This window comes from Onychomys torridus, chromosome 17 (genome assembly GCF_903995425.1).
Source record: "Onychomys torridus chromosome 17, mOncTor1.1, whole genome shotgun sequence".
Taxonomy (NCBI): domain Eukaryota; kingdom Metazoa; phylum Chordata; class Mammalia; order Rodentia; family Cricetidae; genus Onychomys; species Onychomys torridus.
The window spans coordinates 54,265,692-54,293,016 of record NC_050459.1 but is presented as its reverse complement, the minus strand read 5'-3'; the positions used below and the strand labels follow the sequence as shown (position 1 = coordinate 54,293,016).

At 37.6% G+C, this 27,325-nt stretch overlaps 1 protein-coding gene across 2 annotated transcripts in view; it reads left to right on the top strand.

Moving 5' to 3' along the window:
• Anxa10 (annexin A10) overlaps positions 1-27,325 on the top strand; it is a 70,013-nt gene that overhangs the window by 29,005 nt on the left and 13,683 nt on the right. The window contains exons 2-6 of one of the 2 annotated variants that reach the window (XM_036166927.1): positions 1,920-2,001; positions 6,189-6,283; positions 18,822-18,935; positions 20,223-20,313; positions 21,951-22,030. In XM_036166927.1, coding sequence (XP_036022820.1) covers positions 1,920-2,001; positions 6,189-6,283; positions 18,822-18,935; positions 20,223-20,313; positions 21,951-22,030 — 462 coding nt within the window. Of the gene's footprint in view, positions 1-1,919; positions 2,002-6,188; positions 6,284-18,821; positions 18,936-20,222; positions 20,334-21,950; positions 22,031-27,325 lie in introns of both variants that reach the window. The other variant, XM_036166928.1, reaches the window with a different exon arrangement.

Sequence of the window (27,325 nt, the reverse complement as noted above, 5' to 3'; positions counted from 1 at the left end):
GTATCCCATAACCCCTCTCCAGCTTCTGGAGATCAAATATCTTTTCTAACCTTTGAAGTCACTCGTACACACATGGTGCACATACATACATTCAAAGCACATACACAAAAATATAAGATAAATAATGATTGATAAATGAAGGTCTAAGTATTTACATTAAAATCTGCTACTTGGGTTTAATTTAGTAAATGAAAGATATATCTGTCTCTCTCCCAACATAATCCCATCACATGACAGTTTGGTGGATATACGCATTAAAATTTGTGTTTTCACCTACTAAACAGCCTCTATAACTGGGAATTGACTAAGAGAATGTTCTTTTGAGGTCATGAGGTCATGTACAATAAACTTGAGGCTTTGGATACTGACTGGAAATTTATTATTGCACTGAGGCAATGTAGATGAAGAATGGATTTTGTAGTACTAGATGCTTTGTTTCTTTTTATTTCATTTATTTATTTTATTAAGAATTTTTTATTTTACACACCAATCAGAGATTCCCCTCCTCCCTCCTCCTGGCCCCCAGCCTTCCCCCAATCTCCTATTTCCCTCCCCCACAAGAAGGCAAGGCCTCTTGGGGAGAAGCACATACAGCAGAGGCAAGTCCAAGCCCTTCCCCCTGCCTCAAGGCTGCCGGAGGTGTTTTGAGAGAGTTTCACTCTGTAACCCAGGCTATATGGAGTTTGCTATTTGGATAAGGCTGGCCTTGAACTCACATAATCCTCTTGCCTCAGCTTCCCAACTGGTAGAATTATAAGCATGAACCACTGTATCTGGCAGGTGTTATTTTAATGATATTCATCTCTCCATGGGAATGCTGAAGGAGCACAGTCAACCATCATAAATGTACTTCTGGCATAAAATATGACTGTTTTACACTATAGTTACTATATGGCTATCTACTTCAAATTCACAGCTACATGTTTGCTAACATCATTTAAAATTAAATCTACATGTAATTTAAGGAAACAGAGCATTTAGTGCTCCAAAATCATTTAATAAATATTTTGGTATCAATGGATTAACACTCATCTAACAATTAACTATGGCCAGTCTTGTTCTGCTTAACTGATTAACCTTCCATTAGACAAGGATTACTAGAGAACTATATAATCACTTATCATTGTATTCCCAAAGCCCCAGCTCAGTGAAGGAGCTCTGAAATCCCCACAGGCTCATTCACTATGAACTAGCATTTTCATTTTCCAGAGTTCCAGACACACCAACAACAAATGTAGATATCTGACCTTGTTCTTGATAATATCTGATTGACAGCTCTCTTGTGTTGAGGATGAGCATAGAGCAGGGAGTTTTTGCTGGCTCTGTCTGAAGTCAGAAACCTTCCCTAAGTGTTCTGCTATTTTATTATTGTCCAGAGATGAGGGGGTCAGTTTTTATGTTTTCTCTTCAGTTGAGTGCTTCAGGTAAGTAACTTCAATCTTATCTATATTTCTCAAATTTTTAGGTCTTCCATAATCTATGTTTAAGTATTTTAATTTTTCCCATATGACATAGATTCTCTTTTGTGCCAAAAAAAGCTATAATAGTGAATGACACTTATAATTCAGATGAACAGCATGAATCTTTTAATATGTTTTTCTTTTCAGCTTCTATGAAGTAGTCTTGAATTCCTAAGAAAATGCATATTTTAATATGGTTCTTATATCTTTTTAATATTAGTTCTAAAATCTCAGCTTCTTATTTGGATGGCGAATGCCAACATAGTGGAAGCTACTGAATAAAACACACTCAACCAAATTAGCTTTCTATATTTAACACACAATTACAGCAGTAATGTCAGTGTAGTATAGTAGTTTAAACTTGTAGAATACATTTCTGTAGGCATTTATATTGAAAATTTTTGTTGCAACTTTTCATTAAATTAGTACAATCTCTTATGTGTTGACTTTTCCCACCAGGTCCAAGGAACTATCTTCCCAGCTCCAAATTTCAATCCTGTGATGGATGCCCAAATGCTAGGAGGAGCACTCCAAGGATTTGGTAAGCTTGGGAAATTCCTGCTTTGGTTATTGTACTGTCCTTCTCTACCACGTGAGACATGATATCAAGAGTGCAAAATAACTACAAGACAGACACAACGGCATAGAAGGAGAAGAAAGTAATAGAAGACTAGGATGCTAAAGAGAAATTGCAGTTTGTGTAGTCTGAAATCCTGAAATGAAGTCCTCATGTCCTCATGCCCTCAAACGCCTCACTGTGAACTGTCGGGTACAATTCCAAAGCAGTAAATGTGATGGGAAGGGATAGATCCCCCTGCCCTCTGCACTTGTTTTCTTCATATTCTATTTCTGTTGCTACTTACTCTTGCAGCCAACTCTAGCATCCTCCTCTCCCAGATGGCTCTGTTTGTTCACAGCTCATAAATTGTCCCAGAGTACATCTTGCCTAGGTTGCCATTCTTTCTCTGGTCTGTTTTTAACCTAAATTCTCCCAGGGAACACCCTCTTTGCATCCTTTTCTGAGCACCCCAGGCTCTACCAACTGTGCCATCCTGGGCATCATTTTTCCTAGCCCTTTCCTCCTTGATAATCATTTGCCATCTGCCTGTCCATTGCACCTGCAGACTGGCCTGTGAGTTCCTAGCTTGGGGTATTTGGCTTAAGAAATTGATGTTCATCTGATAAGATCAGAGTTTAGGAAAGGAATTTACAAGAAAAAGGGAGGAAAATAGTTAGCTTGTTTTTAATCCTTCAATCTTTAGGGTTCGATGTAAAACTGTTAAATATGGACAAAAGCCATTTTTAAAACACTTCTAAATAAGCAGGAAGATAAACACAGACAATATAAAAGAAATAGTTACAGAAAAAATTAAACCTATGCATAAGAAAGCAAATTCTTAACTTCAGAACATGGTTACTAGCATTACAGAATCTCTCCCTCTCTCCTCTCTGTCTCTCTCTGTGACTCTATCTCTGTCTGTCTCTCTGTGTCTCTGTCTCTCTCCCTCTATCATATATATGAATGCACACTACAAATCTGCATACCTTTATTTTTCAATCATGAATAGTATATCACACATAGGAAAATACTGGATTATTAAATATGTTTCCTGAATTTGGCTTTAGGAGTTGGCAATCATTTCATGACTTTTAAAACATCAATGGGCACTAGAAAAACTACGGAGACAAAATAAGGTTTTCTTCAGAATTCTGAACTGTGATTTTTTTCCTTTAAAACTGAAGTGCAGAGCAATTTGGACGCACACACACACAAACACACATATACACACACATACAAACACACACACACACACAAACACACACGCACAAACACACACACACACACACACACACACACACACACACACACACAGAATAATAATGAATACACTCTTTTCTCCAGTTTCAACTTTCCTATCACAGATTAATTTTGACTGTCATAATGCTTTGCTTGTGAAATATAGGCTGTGATTTCAGAGTGTTTGGAGTTGGATGGCATAGTATCTGGGGAAGCATTCCAGAGCAAGGATGTAGTCTCAAATGTATTAAGGGTCTGCAATTTTGCTGACTTTGGTCAAGTGCAATTGGAAAAGACAAATATCAATGTTTTGTCCAGATATTCTTAAGTATATAACTCTGAAAATAAACAAAAATTGACTCGAAAGCATATGAAAATAAGCAATTTTAGCAAAAATTGTAGAAAGTTGCTTAAATACTTATTTATTCAACCTAAAAGGAAGCACTTCTTAGGCATGCATCTCCTGATAATACCATCAGATTCTCAACTCATCACCATTAGTAGCTACTTACCTGCATTTACATTCTCAGGAAAGGTGTTTTAGTTGTTGTTTTCTGGGTTTTTGTTTTTGTTTTTATAATCCGTAAGCATGTATACTTTCCAAATCTGCATGTGATACTAGAAAACTGAAACCATTATTTACCTAGATCCTTCAAACATAACAAAGGGGTACACAAGTCAAAAGTAATCTGCTTTGAAATACTCTGACTCAGCTGAAGGACCTTTCTCATCACAACAATAATCAATAGATTTTGCAGAGCTCCTTTTTCAAACTGAAGAAGCGTCTTTTGATTCATACTTTCATTAGAACTTTTGTTTCATTGAAGCGTTTATCTAATTATTACCTTATCAATAAATCTCAGACATCAGATAGTCAGTAAATACCTGATCGATTAGACAAGTGGCAAAGAGGTGACTAGTCACCTCCTCTCTCTCCTTTCTCCACCGAAAAGATCCGAGACTCTCCTAAGCCCCTCCATAATGCTTTCTATGTCTCTCTATACGTCCTTGGTCCTCTAAAAGCTCTATGGCCAATTTAGGTCAGCTGGCAGCTAGCTCCACCCTCTGATTCAAATTAAATTTTATTGTCAGTCTGTGGAGTTTCAGAGTGCAACCAAAATATCCCACAACATTGGATTTTGTCAAGTGACTTTTCTACATCTTTCCTTATAGTCATATGAATTTGCTTTTTTAAACTGTTAATGACATAGATTACTGATTGTCTAATGTTAGACCTATGAATAATTCTTCATACACACTGTTGTATTCAATTTTCTAGGGTATTTTGGGGGGAGGGATTGCATCTTTGTTCATGAAAAATTTTGTTCAGGAGTTTACCTGTAATGTCTGTCTCTAGTTCTAATATTAGAACTTCTGTTTGGCCTCAGAACATATTAGGTATGTGGAAGAGATTGTAGGCATCTGATATTTCCTTTTAAAAATATTTAATTATTTAATTATTTAATTATTAAAACATCTAATATTAATACTTTTATTCTGACAGACTATTAATCATTGATTCAATTTCTTTTATAGCTATACATCTATTCAGCTTGTCAGTTTCCTTGTATAAGTTTGAGTACATAATATCTTTGAAGGAACTGATCTACTTATCTAGACAATTAAAATTTGTAACACAGAGTTATTTATAATGTCCCTTTATTATCCTTTTAATGAAGTCACTGAGTAATGGGCTCTCTTTCATTTCCTTATCAGTATTTTGTTTCTGTATTTTAATTAACACACTTTAATAAAATTTTGAGATCTATTTAAAATTATTATACAATATCTCATGAAAAGTGAACAAAAACTGCTATAAAAACTAATAAACACAAAGTAAATCAGAGAGATAGTTTGTATGTAATCTCAACAGCAATAAAAACAGATGAGTATAGTAACTCAATAAATGTTATGATTATAAGAACACAGTGAAACTGAGTGAAAAAAATCTTCTATTTGTTATTCATAAGTATCTTTACAGTCTCGTATCTTTTCTAAATCATCCATATTTCTATTCTCTTATGAAAAAGATGGATGGATTGATAGATGATGATGATGATGATGATGATGAAGAAGATAGATAGATAGATAGATAGATAGATAGATAGACAAATAGCAAAGGTATTTACACTTCTAAGTTTTCTAAGATAAATACCCTAAGAAAAAAGAGTTCATGAGGCTTTAGATAGAAATTACTCTGCTTACATTTTAGTCAAGCTGGTGCAGAAGTTAAAGTTATTTTAATCACTCGACTCTGAAATGCAACATAATAAAATGCTATGATATATGACTGCTATGAATGTTGTGATATGATATGATAATGTAATACTGTGATATGAATAATTAGAGGATACACAACACAGAAAGATGGCCTAGGTGATTGGTGAGAGACCATATTCCATCCAAAGTCTGATAGTCTCACTTCACCCAACTGAAGTATGCAGACACCTTGTGATTTCATGATTTCCTTCTAGGTTATCACCCATTCTTCTGTAGGTCCTAAAAACGCAGCCCTGTTTTAAGAACATGTGTTCATTATGAACCATGTACTTGACTGCACCATGGGAAGGATGTGGCGCTCAATTACTACCAATGAGCCTGAAAGTCAGGGAGGCTCTCTTTCAGGAGGGTAGACTAGACAGATGAAGAAAAGCTAAATTTTCCTTACCTTCCAATGTTTCTTATGGGATTTTAGATGGAAGGAGTGAAATGTATATTAAGTAGCACTAATTGCAGAGAGAGAGAGAGAGAGAGAGAAGCATTAAGAATCCAGCAAGCATTGCTATATAATATCCAATTGTATTTAAAGGTAAAATACTAACAGAGATAACACTGTCCCATTGGTCAGTTATGATTAATCCATAAAGGGTGGAGTCGTCCTAGCTACTATCAAAGAACTTCCTGAATTTTCTGCTATTATTCCTTCCTAGACTGCAACAAGGACATGCTGATCGACATCCTAACACAACGCAGCAATGCACAGCGGCAGATGATAGCTGGGGCCTACCAGAGCATGTATGGCAGGGTAAGACTTCTTCACCTTGACCCATTACTAGGGCAAGTGCCTGAGCATCAACACCCTTCTCAGAGAAACGGACCTATTATTTTCATCAGTCTCACTGAGGGTAAACATTTCTGAACTCCATGTTAATTTAAAAAACAGGCTGTCTTGTTCTTACATGTTTCAAGGAATACCAGCATATCATGAAACGTATATATGTATGAGGTATATTCACACTCACAGTGTCTACCTGTGCTTTTCCAATTCATACAGCTTCCCCCAAATGAGGAGCTCGGTAACCTTTTATCCCACTTGGTCCAATTAGGCTCTAAGTGTTGAGCTGGGAACGCCTATATGGAGCTTTAGGGGAGGCATAGAGAGAACTAATGATCACCAGGGTCAAAAAATAGTATCTTTTCCTCCAGTTCTCTGCAGGTCCTCATCCAGCTCTGAGCCAATATGAATTTTCTTCCATCTTTTCTTCTCTGCAGCATGCAGTGATGGAGACCATTAAAAAACGAATGGCAGGTTTAAAAATAGTTGAAGGCGATAAAACTATCCATGTTTTAAAGTAATCACATTCTAATTTCAAAGCAAGCACCATTAAGGAGTCTTTGCTTTTGTTATGCATTTAAACCACAGATTCAGAACAAAAACTCTTCAGGCCAAAAGGGCCTGAAATAGCAATTACTTTGTCAACTGCACATTATCGATGAAACACGCTCATAAAACTTTCTCTGCAGAGTTAGTCCATATAAATTGACTCTGTCTCTAAAGCTCAGCCTTTGAAGAACCCTAACACTCACAGCAAAAGGTAGCCCTGAGTTTTAGAATGGGTAATGATCCAGGAAGCTCTGTGAGTGGTGAGGTGTGTTGAATTCAGCCAAAGGAGGAGACAGTATACCTTTTGTCCACAAGAAATTATTACCTCAGCATATGCTCCCAGGAATAACTTACTTGCAAATAAAATTTAAACATAATCAATATAGTACAGTTGTTAATCTAAGATGGTCTAAATGTGCACAGGACTGTAAGTGATGGTATTTCTAGGGAATATTTTTTTTAACCCAAAAGTGTACCTACAACCTAGCTTTTCATATAACAAGTTAATTTAGGCCAAAGAACTTCTGTGTATCAAGCACTGCAAAATCATGACAAAGCAGGTTAAAGTAAGACATATGAGTTCCTTAGACGCAAGGAATTAAAAACCCATTGAAAAATAACTTGCACTGGTGTGAAACCCTTTTCACTGAGATCTTAGAGTTGTTTACCCTGTTCTTTTGCTGGACAATTGGCATGTCATGGTTGATCACTCATTTGCTGAAGAGGTAGGACAACACAGATCCTGGCTTGTCTGTCGCCTCAGAAATACCGCTGTGATTCGGTCAGTTGTCAAGCCCTGCCGTTTATCTTCCCCTCGCACTCTTCTCTTTCCCTCTTCTACATATTCTTGACTTAGATCATCATGGTTTTCTGCCCAGACTAATCTTAATTGGTTCCTTCTACCAGACCTCTAGTCTCTCTTCCACCTCCCTTCTGTGCCTAGACAGGTCCACTATTCAACCTAAATCCAAAATGAAGCAAAACCTAGAATTGCTCTAAACAATTATTCTACTAATGTGTGCATGGCACGAGCTTGAATCCTTTCTCGTGGCATGGGAAGCCTTCCCTACTTCACTTTTATTTTGCATCTTCGTTATTCTTTCCCTTCCTCCAGGTCTCCCTTCCTCTTCCACTCCCTCTCCTTTTCTCTTTCTTACACACCATTGATGTATCCTCCAGGAAACATCTGTAGTTTCACAAGCACTCCTGCTGGACTCCTCATCTTTCATCATGCTGCTTCATCTGTCTTCAGGAGCCTCAGCTTTCATTCTATTGACTGAACTCATAACCGTACCTGTAAAAATTCCAGACGACACCAGACACCCACTCCTCAAATCCAGTAGAGCCTAACCCATAAGCTTGTTTGTATCTATTCCTCATTACCAGTGTGCTAACTTGTTCTGCCAGAACTTAGGATAACACTTGCTTAACACCAAGAGTGTTTGATTGATGTCTGTTGGATGACAGTGATCTCATAGCTAAGCGCCTCCAATAAGTTGCAATCAGACATTGGGTGCTCTTGAAAAGCTCTGCATCTCACCATGTGCTCTCTGCTCTAACTAGGTGCTTCCTGCTTGAGTCCCTGGTATCTCTTCACATTATATAAAGATACTGGATATTGCTTTGTGTTTATACCTTACCAAGTTCACTGTAACATCTAAACAATAGAGACTGGCTTATTTTGTACCTTCCCCTTAGAACTCAGTTCAAGGTCTAATATGGAAGAAGTTCTTCATTTAGAGTATAAGCCAGCCTAGAAAATTATGTTTGGCATAGTTGTCAGTATAAATAATAAGATTATCCACTGGTCTTTCCCACCAAAGAAACTGTTGGGCTGTTAACAATGCAACAGATCTAAGACATGGGGAGAAGTTTGCTCATCCATGACAAATGTGACAACCAGACAATGTTTCCTCAAGGAGTTCAACTGGAGCATTAAAGCAATTCCTGTTCCCAGTTTTCAGCTGTAACAGGAATGGTCAGCTCTGAAATGTGTTGACTTCCATCGATCATTTAATCACAGCATTGGTTGTGTAATTTTGTGCATACCCAGAACAAAATCACGTGACTAAATTGTGCCCTCCACAGCCTCTCCTTAATGCCCTTTGTTCTCAATTAAGAATGCACCAGAATTGTCAAAGACAGTGAATACCCCACTTTCTTCACCACTTTGTTCAATGTCAACTACTCCAGCAAGTTTAATATATTTGACAGAGTCACCCACACCAAGGCGTGTACTAGTAACCATAACTCCCTCTTCTGTTCTTGTATGTGTGTGTCCACAACAATTACCATCTTAATATATCAGCCCATTCCTATTCATGACATGTCACCTCCCTCTAAAATACAATCTCCAGAAAGGAAAGAATATTTTATTCCAGTCTATCCAGATCACCCACCCCAGTCTCATTAAAATGGTTGACAGTACTGACTGTCATGGTCCCTAAAATGCATATGTCAGCACCCTACCTCCCAGTGTGATTATATCAGGAAATAGACTTCTAAGGATTTTGAGATTTTTTTTAAAAGGTAGATCCTTAGTCCAATAGGACTTGTTTCATAACAGAGAGACCAAGATTGTATGTTTGATGGAAAAGGAGGTAGTTGGTTACATGCCAGGGAAATGGACTTTAGTAGAAACCAAACCTGCACACCAAGACTTTGTACTTTATGCCCTCCACATCCTGAGACAGAGCCTCTAATATTTAGTATTCTGCTATGGCAGCCCAAGCTGTGTAGTTCCACTGGTACTACATATATAGATGTGAATTATGAGGAGTTCATTTCTTCAAACGCACCTTGTTCTCAAATACACTTTCCCCTTTTGAATCTGAGCTCCGCGGTTAAAAATATCAATACCTACAGAGTGATATAGCTAGGAAGTATTTTCTACAAATTATCTTATCTACTTTATACATGGTCCTCCTTCCTATAAGAAGAGTTCTTTCTCCTTGAGACCTCACTTCTAGTTTGAAAAGGGGCAATAGATATAGTTTTAGCCCAAAGACTGAGCTTCATTATATAGTTTATTTACATAAATATTTTATAAATAACTAGTAATTAAGATGAGTTAAATAAGTCTTCTGATAAAACTAAAAAGTTAACAGATAAGAAAAATAATTCCTAACTTCTAAAAATTTTCTAAAGAATCAAAGTTCCACAAATTCAGAAAATCACTTCTGCAGTTTTCTTATTGAAATATCTCTCTTTGGGATGACTTAAACAGTGTCTGCAAGGCAGGACAGAGGAACAAGAGGAGAGTGGAAGAAGGAATGGAAAAGTGACCATAGAGTCATTCCTGTGTTAAAAGTAAAGGCCCCACTGTGCTTCAAGTTGATCTCTATGTAAGGCATTCTGTAAATTCGCACTTCTACCCACGTGCATTATGATTCCTGTTGTTCTTAAGTTATCAGCAGCACTGGATGATGTGAAGCTTCTGCAGTATAACCAGTTCATCATAAGGGTGTAACTGAAATCTCACTGCAGTGTTAACCATTCTGTCATACAGGTGTAACTGAAAGCTCACTGCAGTTTTAATCATTTCATAATACAGATGTAACTGAAAGCTCACTGCTGTTTTAGCCAGTCCATGGTACAGGTGGAACCGAGAGCTCACTGCAGTTTTAACTTACCTTTTTTCCCTGATCAAGTGTAATGGTGGCTATCTTTCCATGTTTCTTCTATAGAGAAGATGTTGCCTCTTTGCAGTTAGCAGTTTGCATCCTTTATGTGTTTTTCTTTCAGCATTTTGCACTTTTATATTGATATGTAGGCATTTCAATATTTATACTAGTTATTTATTGAGATTATGCTAATAGATTTAAAATGTTTTATTTAAATACATGGTTATATTTTATATAAGATGATTATTTTATATCTGTAATTATATACAGATGTATATAATTAAATTATATATCTATATATTTTAGAGATATGCACTAAGGACTACAAAAGGTGTAATATTTTAACTTATTTACAAGACAGCAAATTAATCAACCAAGATGATATGGATGTTGGTACAGAAGACTCTTGAGTGAAAGACAAAAGAAATTTCAGTGCTATCATTAGTAATGGTCAAACATGTCTATTGGTGAAATTATTAAGGCCACTCCATGTAGTTAAAAGGGAGGTTTATTTTGTGGGGTACTTACAAGTGAAGGAATAGGTAACAGGGTCTGGGAAAGGTGTAGCACAGTCCAACGGTGTTCTCTTGAGAATTCTGCTTGGTCTACCTCCAGTGTCCAGGGTCCAGGAACCAAGAGAGCTGGCCCAACTGGATCTCAGGTCTTCAGGGTCCTCTCTCGGCCCTGCCTTGTAGGCCTGACAGTTACCAAAGCCTCAGTGGGGGTTGGAACTTCCAGATCAAGGCTGGAATGGCTACCCACTATACATGTCTCATCTGTTTGCAGTAGTTCCTTGAATTATTATATGAAGATGTCCTCATGTGGTGGGCTGCCTTGTAGCCAAGAAACAAAGGAATTTAGAAAACAAAAGTCTTTAAAATGGGCAGAATGCAGGACGACCTTTACTCTTTAGTGAGACCTTACTGTCTTCACAGCATTATGTAAACATCCTTAGAGAAACAGGACAAAAGGAAGGGCTGCCAGTGCCTCAATGTTCATAATATTTATAAATATGAGACTGTGAGAGAACTGCCACCTGCCTGCTTTAACCCCAATTTCTATGCAACTATGACAACAACTGATGCATGTTATGACTATACCAAATATAATCCCTTCTGACTACTCTGAACAACACAATCTGCCAGATTATCAATTTGTCTTAATCTTCATTAAAGCTCCTATAAACAGGACTTTCCACAACACAGAAAGTAAGACAGCATATTATACCTAACAGTTCCTTCACTGAGTCCTAGAGTCAATGAGCTAACAATTCCACATGTCATCGGGGATAAATCTGAAAATTCCAAGTGTTCTTCTTTTCAAATTTAACACAGACTCTCTATTTGGCTTGAAATTTTAATCAGGGTCATTCAGTGTGGCATATTAGATATGAAATTGTTTTCAACTTGGCCATAAGAAAAACATCTAAGGTGGGTCTATCGTCTGTAATCATCTTAGCTATTGCCACTGTGAATGCTTTTCAAGGTCAAGATACTGTAATTAAGCAGTACAACCCTGCCCAAGGTGGTAAGGCTATTGTTCCTGCTTTACCAACAGATACCTGTCAACTTCCATTTCAGTAGCTTTAACTTTATCTTTCATTGTATTATCTCCAACATGTAATGAGGACTATTATTTGGAATTGTTAAATGTGGGAGGGACAAGGTCATTTTAGAATAGTCCATAAAGCCAATATGTCCTACAAAGAGAGAGTATATTCAACAGAATAGAAATTATTCTTACATAGTCCAGGACTACAGGAATCTTGACAGAGTGCAAGTAGGTTAAGCAGAATCACATTAGGCTACCAATAAGAATAAAAGTGTAGACCAAACATTGTGCCCTGGGATCAGCAAGGAGAAAAAAAAAATGAACATCAGGCTCTGGAATGGTACCGTTAGGATATCTAATAAGAAGTGCAAATCTGCATAAACTTGCTCCCTCTTGTTATGAGCATTGTCAAGGGAGGCTGGAAGATGATACTTTTCCCTTGCACTACTGTAGCTGGGGACCAAATGTCCTACTGAGCTGAGCACATCAAACGGAAAGAAGGGAAACAGAGTCAGAATTCTTACTAGGTTGATCAATTAAGAGCACATAGCTGGTGGAGAACACTGTAGGTCTATGAAATATTTGGATTCTACTCTATTTGGGGCATGCTTTTATAAAAACAAAACAAAACAAATTAAAAACAACAACAACAAAACTACAAACAAGTACATAACATGGTCAGTCCAGAAAACCTAAAATACAACCTGGATTAGCCTCAAGGACCAGATTAGTGTGTGACTGGAAACAGACCTAAAATAGCAGCACTGTGACGTGGAAATGTGCAACTGTGGGTAGCTCCAAAAAGCAATAGAGTTGGCCAGGAGCGCAGGGCAATGTCCTGTGAGCTGACTTCCTCTCTGCAGAAAAACCATGTCAATTTAACAGAAGTCACAAGATCGGCAAGTGACAGGAACCTTGGCATAGGAGACTCTGAGTACCTCACTAGATGCCTAGTTGATGATGAGGTGTGTTTTATGATATACAGTGTGCTGACAGACCTCAGGGACGATGGTTTAAGGTGGGGGACGCCGTCTAAATTACAGGCTAGACTCCAGATGGCTGCAATAACAACATCAAGGGTACTAGCAGAAGTCACAGTAACTTCAACAGTTACAGACCCAATGAAGCACACACTTTCTGATTTTCAAGCATTAAGCCAAATCAATCAGCCTACCAGCTCAAATGTGAGTAGCAAGGTTAATTCATCAAAGGGGCAAACCCAGTCACCAGAACTATGAGGACAGCATTGGTTATACTCCTGGATAACGATAGTCCACTTCTACATGACTTAGCTACCTATGTCAAATGACCCAATAAGTATTTTCCTATTTTCATGTACTGCCCAACATTTCACATTAATATCCAAAACAGATGATTTTAAGAATAATACCTGCTTTCCCTCAGGCATTTTCAAGGTCATCTTGAAAGTCAGCCTATTTCCTTATTTTCCACTTTCCATTCTTCCACGAGTTGTTTTTTTTCTTCAAGTGTTCCTCTCTCCATTGCTGGGAAATTCTTTCTAAAGAATGCTTGTTACAGTTTATATTTGTATTGAGAGGGGCACCTTTTGGATTAGTCAGTTTTCTGTCACTATAACAAGGTGTCTAAGACACATAAAGAGAAAATATTTATAGTGGCTCATACTTTTGAAAGTTCTAATGCATTAGCAAGTGAACCTGTTGATTTTGGACCTTTGGTGAGCTGCCACAGCATCGTGATGAAAGAATATGGCAGAGCAGAACTGCTCATCTCTCAGCTTGGGAGGAAAGGGAGAGGGGGAGGGAAAGAAGAAGGGAAGGAAGGGAAGGGAAGGGAGGGGAAGGGAAGGGAAAGGACTGGTTTCTCTCCACCCTCGTGCCACCAATGACTTAAGAAACTCCCATAGGTCTCACCTCACAAAGATTCCATCACCTTCCAACAGAGGTACACTGGGGACCAAGCATTTAATGTGTGAGCCTCCAAGAAATATTCAAGATCCAAACTGTTCCAACCCCAGTGTGCTGTGTTACTCTAGAAGAACAGCGATCATTTTCATCAGACAAAAATGGCAGCCCATGCCTCCACTAAAAATCAAGGCCTTAAATAAAATGTGACAGTATCTGTGGAGAGCAGCTGTTTGGAAGAACATTCTCTTACCGCAGCAAAGTAGCACAACAACTTTCGAAAGCGTCTCTGTAATGAAACACAATTGTGTGTTTGCACAGGGGTTACACAGTGAGCAGAATTAAGACAGATTCTGATTTTCACTCTATGTGCTTGCCTTTTGAGTATTTCAATAGCAGGCCTTATATTATGGAAAGCATATTAAAGAGTTCCCCTGAGTCTATCCAAACAAGGAAGATGTCATATTCCCACCTCTGACCCCATTCCACCCGTTAGAAGAAGAGACTAAGAGAAATAAATCATGGATGAGAAACTGTTGTTTTACTTTCAGTTTAATCAGAGTGGTCAGAACGGGTTCGGAGGTGGCACAGAACAGCTCAATTTGAAAAGCAAGTACTCATTAGCTTAATGGAAGGCCAAACTGTGATTCTGACAGAGCCTGCTTCGGGGCAAGGCTTGAGAAAAGAGGAAATCAGAGGCAAGGAAGCTGGAGAAAGTCACACTCCAAAGGTTGCACCTGAGGAGTTATTTATATAACTCCAAGTGAGAATTTAAGGCTCTAATTAGGAAGCTGATTTGAATGTTCCTCTTTGAACTTTCAAAGTATACTTATTTAAACATACAATTCAATATTTATCTTCACAGCTGAAGGCACAGTCTCCTTCCTGGTGCCCTGATAATAGCATGCTTTTCCCACCTCGATAGGCCTCACCCTGCTGTGCACTGTGCCCTGGTTATTACTGCACCCTCTACTCAAGAGAGGCTGCTGGGAGCAGAGATTGCTTTCCTTGTTTATTTTCAAACTGCCAAGAATGACTACAAACAACTCGTTGTGGAATTACATGTTGCCCTATCCATTTGCTCTCTTTGTTCTTATTTTATAAATACTTAGTAGTTAGCAGGCACAGCTCCATGGGCTGATGAAACAGCCATGTATAGAGCAGGTCAAATCTCTGCCATGACGGAGCCATGCCATGCCTTGTTGAGAAAGACCATGACTTGGTAAAATGAGTCAGTTTGAAGACAGTAGGTACTGTGGAATAAAGACAAAGCCAGATGAGAAATGTGCGGAGTGCTGGAGGCCTGCCTGACTAAGTGGCTATATGGGTTTTTCAGAGGAGGCTGGGGGCTGAGGATACACTGGGAAAGAACAGGAAAGGAGGAATGAAGGTCAAAGTCAGATGCCAGAGCAGATCTGCTGTTCCAGAAGCAGGGAGGAGACCATCATAGCTAGAGTAGACCACTTGGGAGCAGGGAGAAGAACAGTGAGGGCCAAGGAGTGATCACAATGCACCATGAATCTTGTAAACCCTGGAAAGAATTTACACTTCTAATTATGTGCAATAAACATATCCAGTGCCCAGTTTCTTCAGAGACAAACCGTAAGCCATGTAGAATGATGATGTTTATTTCCCCATGGGGGAACCTTTCAGGCAGAAGCATGATCTTTCTGAATTGTGTTTTTTCAGAACATTATTGTCAGATTTTTAAAGAGAATAGAGAAAGTAAGCACAGAAGGAAAGCTCAATTGATGGCTGCTCTGTTATTGGAGAAGAGAGACGATGATGGCCCGGCCAAGGCTTACAGAAGTGGTAGCAGCAATGGTTGGCCAGCTCTAGGATTGTAAGCACGTGCTGCTTAATAAGCGCAGGGGCCGAGCAAGGCATTAGAGGAAGTCATTGCATGAACTTTTCAGACTGAATGTACTCCCACAAGTGAGGAAGCCAAGAGTCACTAAGTGATGGGAACGTCTCATCTCCGCTGTATTCTTATAGAATCGCCATATGTGCAGCCCACAGAACATGACTGCATTTCCAAGTTGGAGACCACAGACTGTGCTGACAACGGGATACGGTAAAAGGAGAAGAAATTAAAGATAATGGCAAAGCTCTGAGCAGGGAGACAGTAAGAGACAGAGACGAGGAAGACAAGAAGATGGAAGCCATGCTGAGTTGCCATTGTTTATAGCTAAAGATTACTGACTTGCAAGCATCGTTGAATATTTTGGAGGGAATGACATTTTAAGTACATTTTGGAGTGTTAAAAATATTTTTTTAACAATTTGACTAAAGTCTTATAATGCTTAGACTAATCCTGTGAGGAGGGCTGCTGTTTTCTTTACTCAGAGGGATAAAAATACAAAGAAATTTAGTAATATTCTTTTATCCTCCTGCCAATAATCTAAAAAAGATTAGAAACAGTAAAGGGTGTCTAATATGGTTTCTTTCACTAAACTGTTATGCAACTGAATTTTTTAAAAACTAACTTACTATAGTTCTCTCTGTCTCTGTCTTTGTCTCTGTCTCTGTCTCTCTCTCTTACACACACACTGAAAAATATAGATATATTGCCATCTAGTGGCAATCCTAACCTCAGTTTGCAGTGAAATACCATATTCGATATTTGTCCAGAATATGTATAATGTATAAATTAAAGATGCTGTTATAATTTTTGGTGGTGAGCCTAGCCTTTAATGGCTGAGCCATCACTTAATTCCAGAGTTTCTTTGGTTGACAGAAGAGACCCAAAGACCCAAATGTTTACAGGGAGTCAGGGTAATTTTTGAAGATACCTTAGTCACCAGGGGCTAAGCTTCCTGACATGCAGGGTGCCTTGATTTGCAGTCATCAAGCTGTATTCCTTTTTTTCCCCATAAAAAGTGTATGATTGCCTCTCTCAGATCTTGTGATTCTTCTTGGGATGATCAGAAGGGGAACCCAAAAGTAAGAACTGAAATAAAAAAGATGCTGTTATATACATATGGGATGAGAACAGAACAGAGATCTCAGAGAACAAACAAATGTGCTTAAAGGGTAAATCAAAGACTTGGAATGCTCACATTATCTTCAACTTAAATAGTACATTTATTCTCTGCACATAATTAAAAGCTATTTCTTTTTCCGCATTTATTCATTCATGTATTTGTTTATTCTTTTATTTTATGGATTAATTTACATATTACATATGTTCTATCTATATGTTGTATACACAACACTGTCATATAGCTAAATGCTAGTTTAAATGTCTTTTGAGACAATCCGTGTGTTGATAGACACTGGAAATATATGCATATAAAGTTTTATCAAATACCCAGATGATTATAATAAAATACAATAAATTCAAAATTATTTGAGTGTCAAATAAGGAATCAACTGAGGTTTAGCGGAAGGCTGGGGGGCCAGGAGCCAATTCAAGTGTTACAACATTGCATCACCTGCCTGAGGGTCCTTATCTCTTCCAAATGGCATTTTGAATTTGTCCATTTGCAATCCCATTTTCAACGCACTGTATTATATCTCATAGATCACAAGCTCCTCGTTCAAATATATATGCTGTATTCACCATCTAGGGTCCCAGACCCTGCATACCATTACAAAACAGACTGCCTAGGCATGGTAGCGCTCACCTGTAATCACAGCATCTAGGAGGATAGTGAATCCAAAGCTAACCTAGGCTATACAGCAAGACTGTTTCAAAAAACTACAAAGAGATAACATCCAGGCACTGTCTCTCATTTCTCATGTACACAGTGCACTACTTGTAGCTAATTATAGGACTGATGCAGTGAATCAAAATTCTTTTCACATCCTAAAGGTCCATTCTGGAAGATAGCAGCAATAAATGATGGTGATTTAGACCCTCACACTCTCCCATCTACTTTGATCAGATCCCCATTTTTCCAGGAACATGCTTCTGTGCACTTGAAAGCATGTTGGAATAAACAATGTCTGAGTCTCCATATACATTTAGATTTCAAACCAACTTGATATTGACTTACAGTTAGCTTGAGGACTTCATTCATACATTCTACTTTACCCTGGCCAATGTCTTCACCGTCCTACAAGTTTATCTCTTCTGATATCCTCTTAGCCTTGTAAATAAAGTCTGACCAGTTTGAATTTATTCTAGTAGAGTTTATTATGCCTTAGTAATAGTGTAAAATACTAAATACAATTGCACAGTTTTCAATAGACGTAGATACACTTGGCAGGTTTTACCAAAACACAATAAACTTTAAATATCTTTCAATTGTCCTGAAAACATTAAGAAATGGATTTTAGCAGTTTTTAATTTTTTAGTATACCTAAAATATAGAAAGCAAAAATCTAAAGTATCCATTTAATTTTTATGCTTGCCTTCCAAGATCTAAAACATAGCATTATTTTCTCTTAAGTATTTACCATTTAGTATCTTAAATAATGTGGCTGTTGTTTGAGAAATGTATATGATGAAATCAATTTCTGTCAGCTTTTAGTTCATTAAATAACCAAGTACACCCTGCTAAAAGGGACTCCTATAATGAGGAAATAATTTTACAATTGATGGTTCAATTAGTTCTATACAGAAAAACCAAAGACTCCAAGCTGAAATGTTGTCAGGTTCAATGTTTATTTTCATAAGGAAACAAAAAGAGGCACAAGGGTTGAGGAGTATAAAAAGAAATAGCTGATGTGCCCAAAATTTCCACATGCTTGGTCATTCATAGATGTGATTAAAGCAGTCATTTCACTGCAATCGCTTGAATCTATTATCTGGTATAACCCAAGGGCGTATGTGTGTCAAAACCACATTTATCATGTGATGATAGAGAAAGGACATTTTCATAGAAGATGCCTCACAGTCATAGTTCTCATGTGTATCTGGTGAGTGTTGCAATTTTTATGTTTACTTTTTCTCCATAGGACCTGATTACAGATCTGAAGGAGCAACTTTCATCTCACTTCAAAGAAGTGATGGTGGGCCTGATGTACCCACCACCATCTTATGATGCTCATGAACTCTGGCATGCCATGAAGGTAGTGATTGACCCAATAATACACCTACGACAGGGACAGGCTCAGATTTCAACAGAGAGACTTCCCTCTGATGCTCCTGCAGTTTATATGATTGGGGAGTCAAAGAAGAATATCTAATATGCAACCATGAAAATACTTTGGTAAAAGAGGCTTTCTTAGAAAAGGGAGCCTCTGAGTCAAGAGGTGTAGGGACTCAAACATACTCAGTCATCTCCAAGCTCAGCTCCAGCAGGAATGAGTAAGTTAGCCTTGATGCTGCTTACAATGTCTTTCTTCCATATGTGTTTTCAAGTTGAGAAAGATGTGTTTAAAATCACAAAAATCTTCCAAATTTATTTATAAACATTTAGCTCAAGAGCAAAATAAAATACTGAATCAGAGACAAAATATCAATGACATTATCATTTTATGATCTTAAATTAAACACACACAGAAAGTATTGCTCACATGCAATTAATTTTACTTCTAAAGAATTGAAATCTTACAAAAAAGTCATTTTCATGAAATAAATTAGATTTAGTGCAGATTTTATTGTATGAGGACATGGGGGCAAGGGACCTTTGATTTCTTTTGAATGCTGCCATTAAACTCCTGTAGACTGTTCAAAAATTTATAATGTGCTTGCCAAAGACCATATCACCACAATGTATGACAGAGATGAGACAAGAGACAAAAAGTTAAAGATACATGGATTTTAGCCATAATATTTCCTGATCAGAATAGTGATTTTATAAGATCCAGAGGAATTCCAACCAATCACACTTTCTCAGAATTTCACATGACAATCCTCCATTTCTTATGAAACTATGTGGAAGAAATCTGTAAGAATGAGGTCATATGTGACTGTTGAGAAGGAGTCAGCAGGCTTTCTCAGCGCTTCACAAAATGGTAAAGTGTCCCAAGGACTTTCTGAAAGAGATGTGCTACCTTCAAGACCATGACCACAGATCAGTACCTTGGATGCTAAAAGATCCTGCAGAACATACCCAGAATGTGGAGCCTTAAATTCCACTCCAGGGAAAGTGTGTTTTCCATGTTGATTAGCAGTGCCCATACTGTTGTTCTAAATAAAGGGACAAAATTCCTGCAGACAACATCATCTTTCCAGGCACATCAAACAGTGGAGAGTTGACACAGACCTGAAAGCGAACTGACTTTGATCCTGAATGCACTTTCTTCCCCCTCTGCCACCTCTAAGAACACCATGAATGCTTTGTTCTTTTATTGTACAGAAAGTAGTCTATTGTTCTAAATAAAAGTGTCTTCCTGTTTCTATCTGATTTTTAGGGTGCAGGCACTGATGAGAATTGCCTCATTGAAATATTAGCTTCAAGAACAAATGGGGAGATTTTCCAGATGCGAGAAGCCTACTGCTTACGTAAGGAAATACATAAACATGTATATATTGGACACATGTACAACCACACTTCTCAAGTAACATATAAAATTATTCCATTTTATGTTTATTCCATTCTGATTTACTTATCTGTTGCTCTGATAAAACACTGACCAAAAAGCAAGTAGAAAGGAGGCCATTTATGTGATCTACAGGTCACACACAGTTCGTCTCTGATAGGAGTCAGAGTGGGGTAGTTCAAACAAGAACCTGGAGGCAGGAACTGAAGCAGAGATTATGGATAATCACTGCTTGCTGGCTTTCTTCCCCTGCCTTCCTCAATTACCTATCTTGTCCAGCCCAGACCTACCTGTGCAGAGACGGTGCCATCCACAATAGGCTGTGCCCTCCTACCTCAATTAGCCATGGGAAAAATTCCACTACAAACACACTCACACACCAGTCTGAAGGAATCAGTTCTTTAAATGAAGATTCCTCTTCTCAGATGTATGAAGATGACAACCAAGATTAGTCAGGACAGGCCCTATGATGTCTGAAATATGACTCACTGGAGTAGAATGGGGGTTTCTGGGAGCCCTGCCATAAGTGGGAGAGAGAATAGGGAGGTTGATCAAATGGTACACTGTCATATATTGGAGGAATAAGTTCTGACAGCCTGCTGAACAGGATAGTGAAGAACAATAATAATAATGTATTTTATACCTCAAATGCAGCCAACAGAGAGGAGTGTTTGTATCAAATAATAATAACTGGTGGGTAACATTACACAATATACCATATAAATATATACAACAATTATAAATCAATGAAAAGATAAAATATGGAAGCCAATAAATATAATAAATATGACACTCATAACCAATTTCCTCTTTAAATAAAAATGATGGCCATCATTCTGAAAATGAAATAATTCCCTAGGAAATTTAGCAAATTTTCCTTAGTTTTGTAAATGTGATTACAAATATCTACGAGGTAAATGCTTTAGTATGCCAGGAAGTACCCAGCACCTCAATTCAGAGGTGTGTTATTCTTTACCCAAGATACACAAAATACAGAGGTGGCCATTGCTCACCAAATACAACTTTTTAATTTACCTAAATGTCACCATCCCAACAAATTACCTCAAAATTAAACCTTTGCACATTTTAAATAAAAAAGATGATAATTTTTATATCAAAAATGTATAATGCTTTGATTTCTGACCCAATGTGCATTGAGAACATCAAGCATTCCTCACAGTCAACCCTCATGCTCCCAAGAAAATCAAGACTTTCCCAAGTGTTATGAAATAAGAACTTTCACTTGAAGTATTAAAATGAGATGGAGCACTTTGGAGAATGGTTTGCCTAGCCAACAGTCTACAGCATGGTTAAACAACCCTGACCTACAGAATGAGAGACTGTGAAGTGACTTCCAACACTCTTTTTCAATGTTGGCTCAAAATTATCTTTTCAGTAAAACAGACCTAGGTTGATACTACCGTTAGGATACAGGTATCTTTGACATAGTTTATGATATAAACAAACAAACAAACAAAAACAGCAAAATGACTGATGGCTTCCTCATCATTAACATGCAGTAGCATTAGCTATGTAAAGCCCATGGGCCTGTGGTTCTGTAGTAAGTCATGCTTTTAATGTGCGTATTTTATTGCCCAGAATACAGCAATAACCTTCAAGAGGACATTTATTCAGAGACCTCTGGACACTTCAGAGATACTCTCATGAACTTGGTTCAGGTATGACATTGAAAACCATAACACTTTAAACTCCTTAAAAAAATAGATACATTTCATCCTCATGAAATATGACAGACAGTCCAGTATATTACAGTTCACCCATACATCCTATGTAATAATATTTACCATCAGCCAAGTATGAGTCACTTAATCTAAAACTTGACTTACACTGTTATGAGCATGAATGTGTACCAGTTCTGCTTAAAACATTGTAAATCTACTGTATTTCAAATTGTTATAAACACATATACACACATAAATGATTATTTAGAAAACTTAAAATATTACTTTTTAATTTATAACTTCAATTAGAAATCTACTTCAGCTTTGATGTTTTGCAACTAAAAAATTTATGTGTATGGGTGTTTTGTCTACATATATCTATGCAGCACATGCATGCATGGTGCCAACAGGGGCCAAAAGAAGTCTTAAGAGTCCCTGAAACTGAGGTTACAATGATTGTGAGCTGCCATGTGGATGCTGGGAATTGAATCTTAACAACTGAACTATCTATCCGACCCTGTATTCCACATTTCTTAACTAATAGATGGGTTGGATACATACTAAATTTCCTGGGCTGACATTCTGTACTTAGTGTTATGTGGTAAGTGAATTAATTTCTCATCTAATACAACAAAATAGTATAATACAAACTATTCTTAGACGTGCTTCTCAAATAAAGAAGCAAAGACTCAAAAAAAGTAAGGTATGGGAGTTGAGATATACATAGTTTAGCAACAAAGTGCTTTCCTAACCTGAGCAATCTCCGAGGTTTCATGTCCAGCACCACAAAAATGTGTGTGTGTGTGTGTGTGTGTGTGTGTGTGTGTGTGTGTATGCACTGATTGTCCAAGAAGTCAATACATTGAAATTCAGAATTGAATTTGTTCCTATTGTATTTTACTGTAAGCAAAAGATCTCAATGTAATCTGTTTAAATTTCATTATACTATACATTACCAAAGAGGAACCTTATTTCTAATTAAAATTATATTTTGTCATTTATCTTTTCTATAATGACTAAATGGTATGTAATTATTTTGATCCAATTAGCATTTCTCAAAAACATTCCACATATTAATTGTAATATTATTTTAAAGTATAATTTCCTTTTAGTTAATGTCTGCTTTTGAATGTTCTAGTCATCCTATTCAGGAAAGGTGTTCAGGAATTCAAGTGGAGTCAGTGTTCACACTAAAATAGTAAAAGAAAGTACAAAACCTTTCAGATTCAGAAAATGTCTTGAGGACTGTGGGAATTTCTTTCATTTTATGAAGTGTGTGTTCTGGTGTGAATGCCTTGGTATGTATGCTAAGTTGTGTGTGTTCTGGTTTGTGTGTGTGTGTGTATGTGTGTGTGTGTGTGTGTGTGTGTGTTTCATGGTATGTGTCTAAAGTAAAGTAATCATTTCTAAATCTATAAACCTTTTTTTATAAATCAAATCATAGCTTAATTAATAGCCAAACAAATTTGTTAACCATAGAAACAAAAAAATGCACTGAAAGTTATAGAATTCCATACATGACAGTGTGAAATGGAGAAAATAATCTACCGCCTTTGAAGAAGGAAGTGCAAAGGAGTGCCCTTCACAAAAAACTAAGGAGGGGAGTGCTGGGGACACACATTCTTTTTGTTTAATTATTCTTTTATATTTTGAGATTAATATAATTACAACATTTCCACTTTCCCTTTCTTCTCTCTAAGTACCTCCAACATACCCTCCTTGTTTGTATTCAGATTCTTGGCCTCTTTCTCACTAATAGTTGGTGTGTGCGTGCGTGCGTGCGTGCGTGCGTGCGTGCGTGCGTGCGTGTGTGTGTGTGTGTGTATTCTTAATATACAACCTGCTCAGAATGGAGCTGGAGAACTAGGTAAGAACACACCAACTGGCTACCCAGACCCACATTCTTCCCATAGAATCACCAGATGAAAATACAGTGTGATACTTCATATATTCTTTCTCTTATGTGTGAAGCTCTTCTGTTGATTACTGTGCCTTCCTAGATTTTTTTAAATTAAAATTTATTTATGGGGGTAGCACATGCATACCACAGTACCAGTATGAAGGTCAGAGTAAAACTTCCACCATGTCAGTCCCAGAGATCAAAATCAGGTCATCACATTTAGCACCAAGTCCCTTTATCCACGGAGACATTTCACCAGCTCCCCGAATTGTTTTTAACCTGCACATTTCTGGGGCTGTTTCCCCTTGCCCTTTATTACTCTTGGCTTCCTGTGCACTGCCATGGAGTCGACTCTCCTTGAGAGTTCAATGTTGGCAAACTTACACGGGCCAATAGCTTACTCAAAACTGCATACCCAGCTTTTTTTGAGCACAGGTTTCTGAAGTCTTTGAAAATTAATAATCCTGAAAACTTGGAAGAATGACGACCTACCCGCTCACAATCAGATTCATGCACCATTACCCACACACCAAACTTTTTCAGGTGTATGCTTTAAATGACTTATTTTTTGCATTCTTGCATCCTCATTATGTCTCTTTATTTCATAACTGCAAGGCTCTCAAACAATAAAGTTAACATGTTACTACTACAAGTCTAAGTTATACTACATCTTCCCTTTCAAGTACTCTGCAACTCCCAAGTCACATAGTTGGGCATCTACAAGGATTTTCCCCTTCCAACACTTAAAAGAATCAGATTTTTAAACTTTCTCTCTCCTCTTTAACTTCTGTTTGCAAAACAACTAATTCCTTATTGAGTTCAGTTCCTGCTTCGAACATGTGCTTTGAAGCGAAGGACCAATTCCATTTCTCAGGGGCACATGAAGATCAGGACTGCTGCTTCTGATGAGAGCTTCTCTCCCACAGGCTCAGTCCTGCTTTTTTATCTACACGTTCATTAAATCACTCCAGAATCAACAGCATGGTAGAGGGTTGTTTGTGGGAGATTCGGGGCTTGGTAATAGTGAGTATAATTTTTCCCTCAAATTTCATTGGTAAAATCTAAGTCAAACCAGTCCTATTTAGTATTTAGAATAGCTGAACAAGTTTCCTATTGGTTCTGTCTTTTAGGAGGTCAGTAAAAGGTTAGTGATCATATAAAGTGAGCATAAAAAATTCAAAGAACATCTAATTTTCTATTCCTCCTCCTCCTCCTCCTCCTCCTCCTCCTCCTCCTCCTCCTCCTCCTCCTCCTCCTCCTCATTATTGTTGTGTGTGAGATGAAGGGTACATGCACCATGGTGCTTGTACGGAGGCCAAAAGACAACTTTGTGCGGTTATTTCTCTCCTTCCACCTTTACTTGGATTCCAGGTACTGAATTCAGGGCACCAGGCCTGCAGGGCAAGTGATTTTGCCCACTGAGCAGTCTTTGGACCCCTCTGGTCCACTTTCATGGCAAGAGTATTCCATGATTATGTTTCACAGCCTCTATTCCTGAAGACCATTTTTTCTCTCTAGTTTCCCTTTCTAGTTTCATGTCACATATATTCTCTCTCTCTCTCTCTCTCTCTCTCTCTCTCTCTCTCTCTCTCTCTCTCTCTCTCTCTCTCTCTCTCCCTCACACACACACACACACACACACACACACACGCACACGCACACGCACACACACACGCACACGCACACATGCACACAAGCTGGCTTTATAAATTTTTCAGGTTAGTTTGGTTTTGCGAGCAAAAATTTTAGCACTAAGAATTATTTCTACCTTGTCAAGCATGATCTATATGCCAAAAAGTAGCCCAAGTGAAAACTAGCTTTTATTAATTTATTCTTCCCTTGAAACAATGGCAATGTGCAAGTTTTTATTCATGATGGTTTTTGTTTTCTCTTAATTACCTCTTTTACTTTTGAGATTCTGACACCATCATTTCCCCTTTTCCTTCCTCCCTCCAAACCCTTCCATATACCCCTCCTCACTCTTCCATATATGTGACCTCTTTTTTCATTAGTTGTTGTTACATGTTTCTGTGTGTATGTGTATGTACATGTTCATACACATACATCCCTAAATACAGCCTACTGTGTCTGTAAACTACAACTTCATCTTCTCCCTTCTCTTCCACTGTTATTCAGCTCTACAACTCCATGGATGTGTTAGAATGCCCAAAACAGCAGATGTGGTTTCCTTTAGTGAATGTTTATTATAATTAAACTTCATACTGTACTTCCTACGGATTTTATTGTTCAATTGAAGGCTGAATAAATATAGAATACATACATAAGAAAAAAATCAATAATTCTATTCATTAATAATAAGCAAGGGTCTTGACTTTTTTATATCCCTTTTGGTGTGCACTTTTTTTTCTAAGTTATTGTCAATTTCCAGTTAAGAATAATGACAGTTTGAGAAGGGGTAACAGCAGAAGTTAATGAAAACAAAGTATAAAGATGCATGTGCATGAATATGCCATGATGATTTCCTTACTTCATATACTAACCTAAAATGTTTCATTTCAAAATTTTGTAGACTGACAAAGAAGCCCAATATTAGTAACTTAACACTGAGGAAGACTGTTGGTGACCAATTTGAGTCTTTTAAATTTCTCAGTTTAAAAAAGTGAGGCATATTGTCCAGCCTCAATATGAGGGCTTTTGCCTTGTCTTGTGTGTTGTTTTGTTCAGTATGGCTGTCTTCTCTTGGAGGCCTGTTCTTTTCTGAAGAGGAAATGGAGGAGGAGTGGATTTGGGGGGAAAGGAGGGTGGAGGGAGAGGGGGTAGAGAGAACTGTGGTCGAGAGAAGAATCTATTTTCAATAAAAAGTTTAAATGTTTTTAAAAGTGAGGCATATTACCAAGCAACTCTATTGACCCATTAGTTAAACTAAATTTTTCATTTTATATAAAATTATTGTAACCAAAATCAAGAACTTGTTTTATCAAGCTTGGTATTTGTTTGGCTGGGTTTGGTTTGGGGTGCTTTTTGTGACTACATAGTTCATGAAGCTGCCTCTATCACCAACATTAATCAACATCTGGAGTGAGAATCTTAAGATGTAGTTACATATAAATAAAGAATGGACCTCAGTTTATCACCCTCCAAATGAAGACTTCTGAATAAAGCCACACAGTAATAATATGACTTAGAAGAATAATATGAAATAGAAGTTAGTCTTTTATCAAAAGATAATTCAATCTTTTAACATAATTCCTCAGTACTATATCAATAGCTCATTTTCAAACTTTACATTTCATAAGGTAAATTTTTACTACTTTTTTGGTTTATATATTTCAGTCCTGTGTGCCATAACACACATGTGAGAAACAGGAGACCTACTCATGGAAGTAAATTGTCTCCTTCTACCATGCAGAGTCTAAAGATCAAATTTGGGT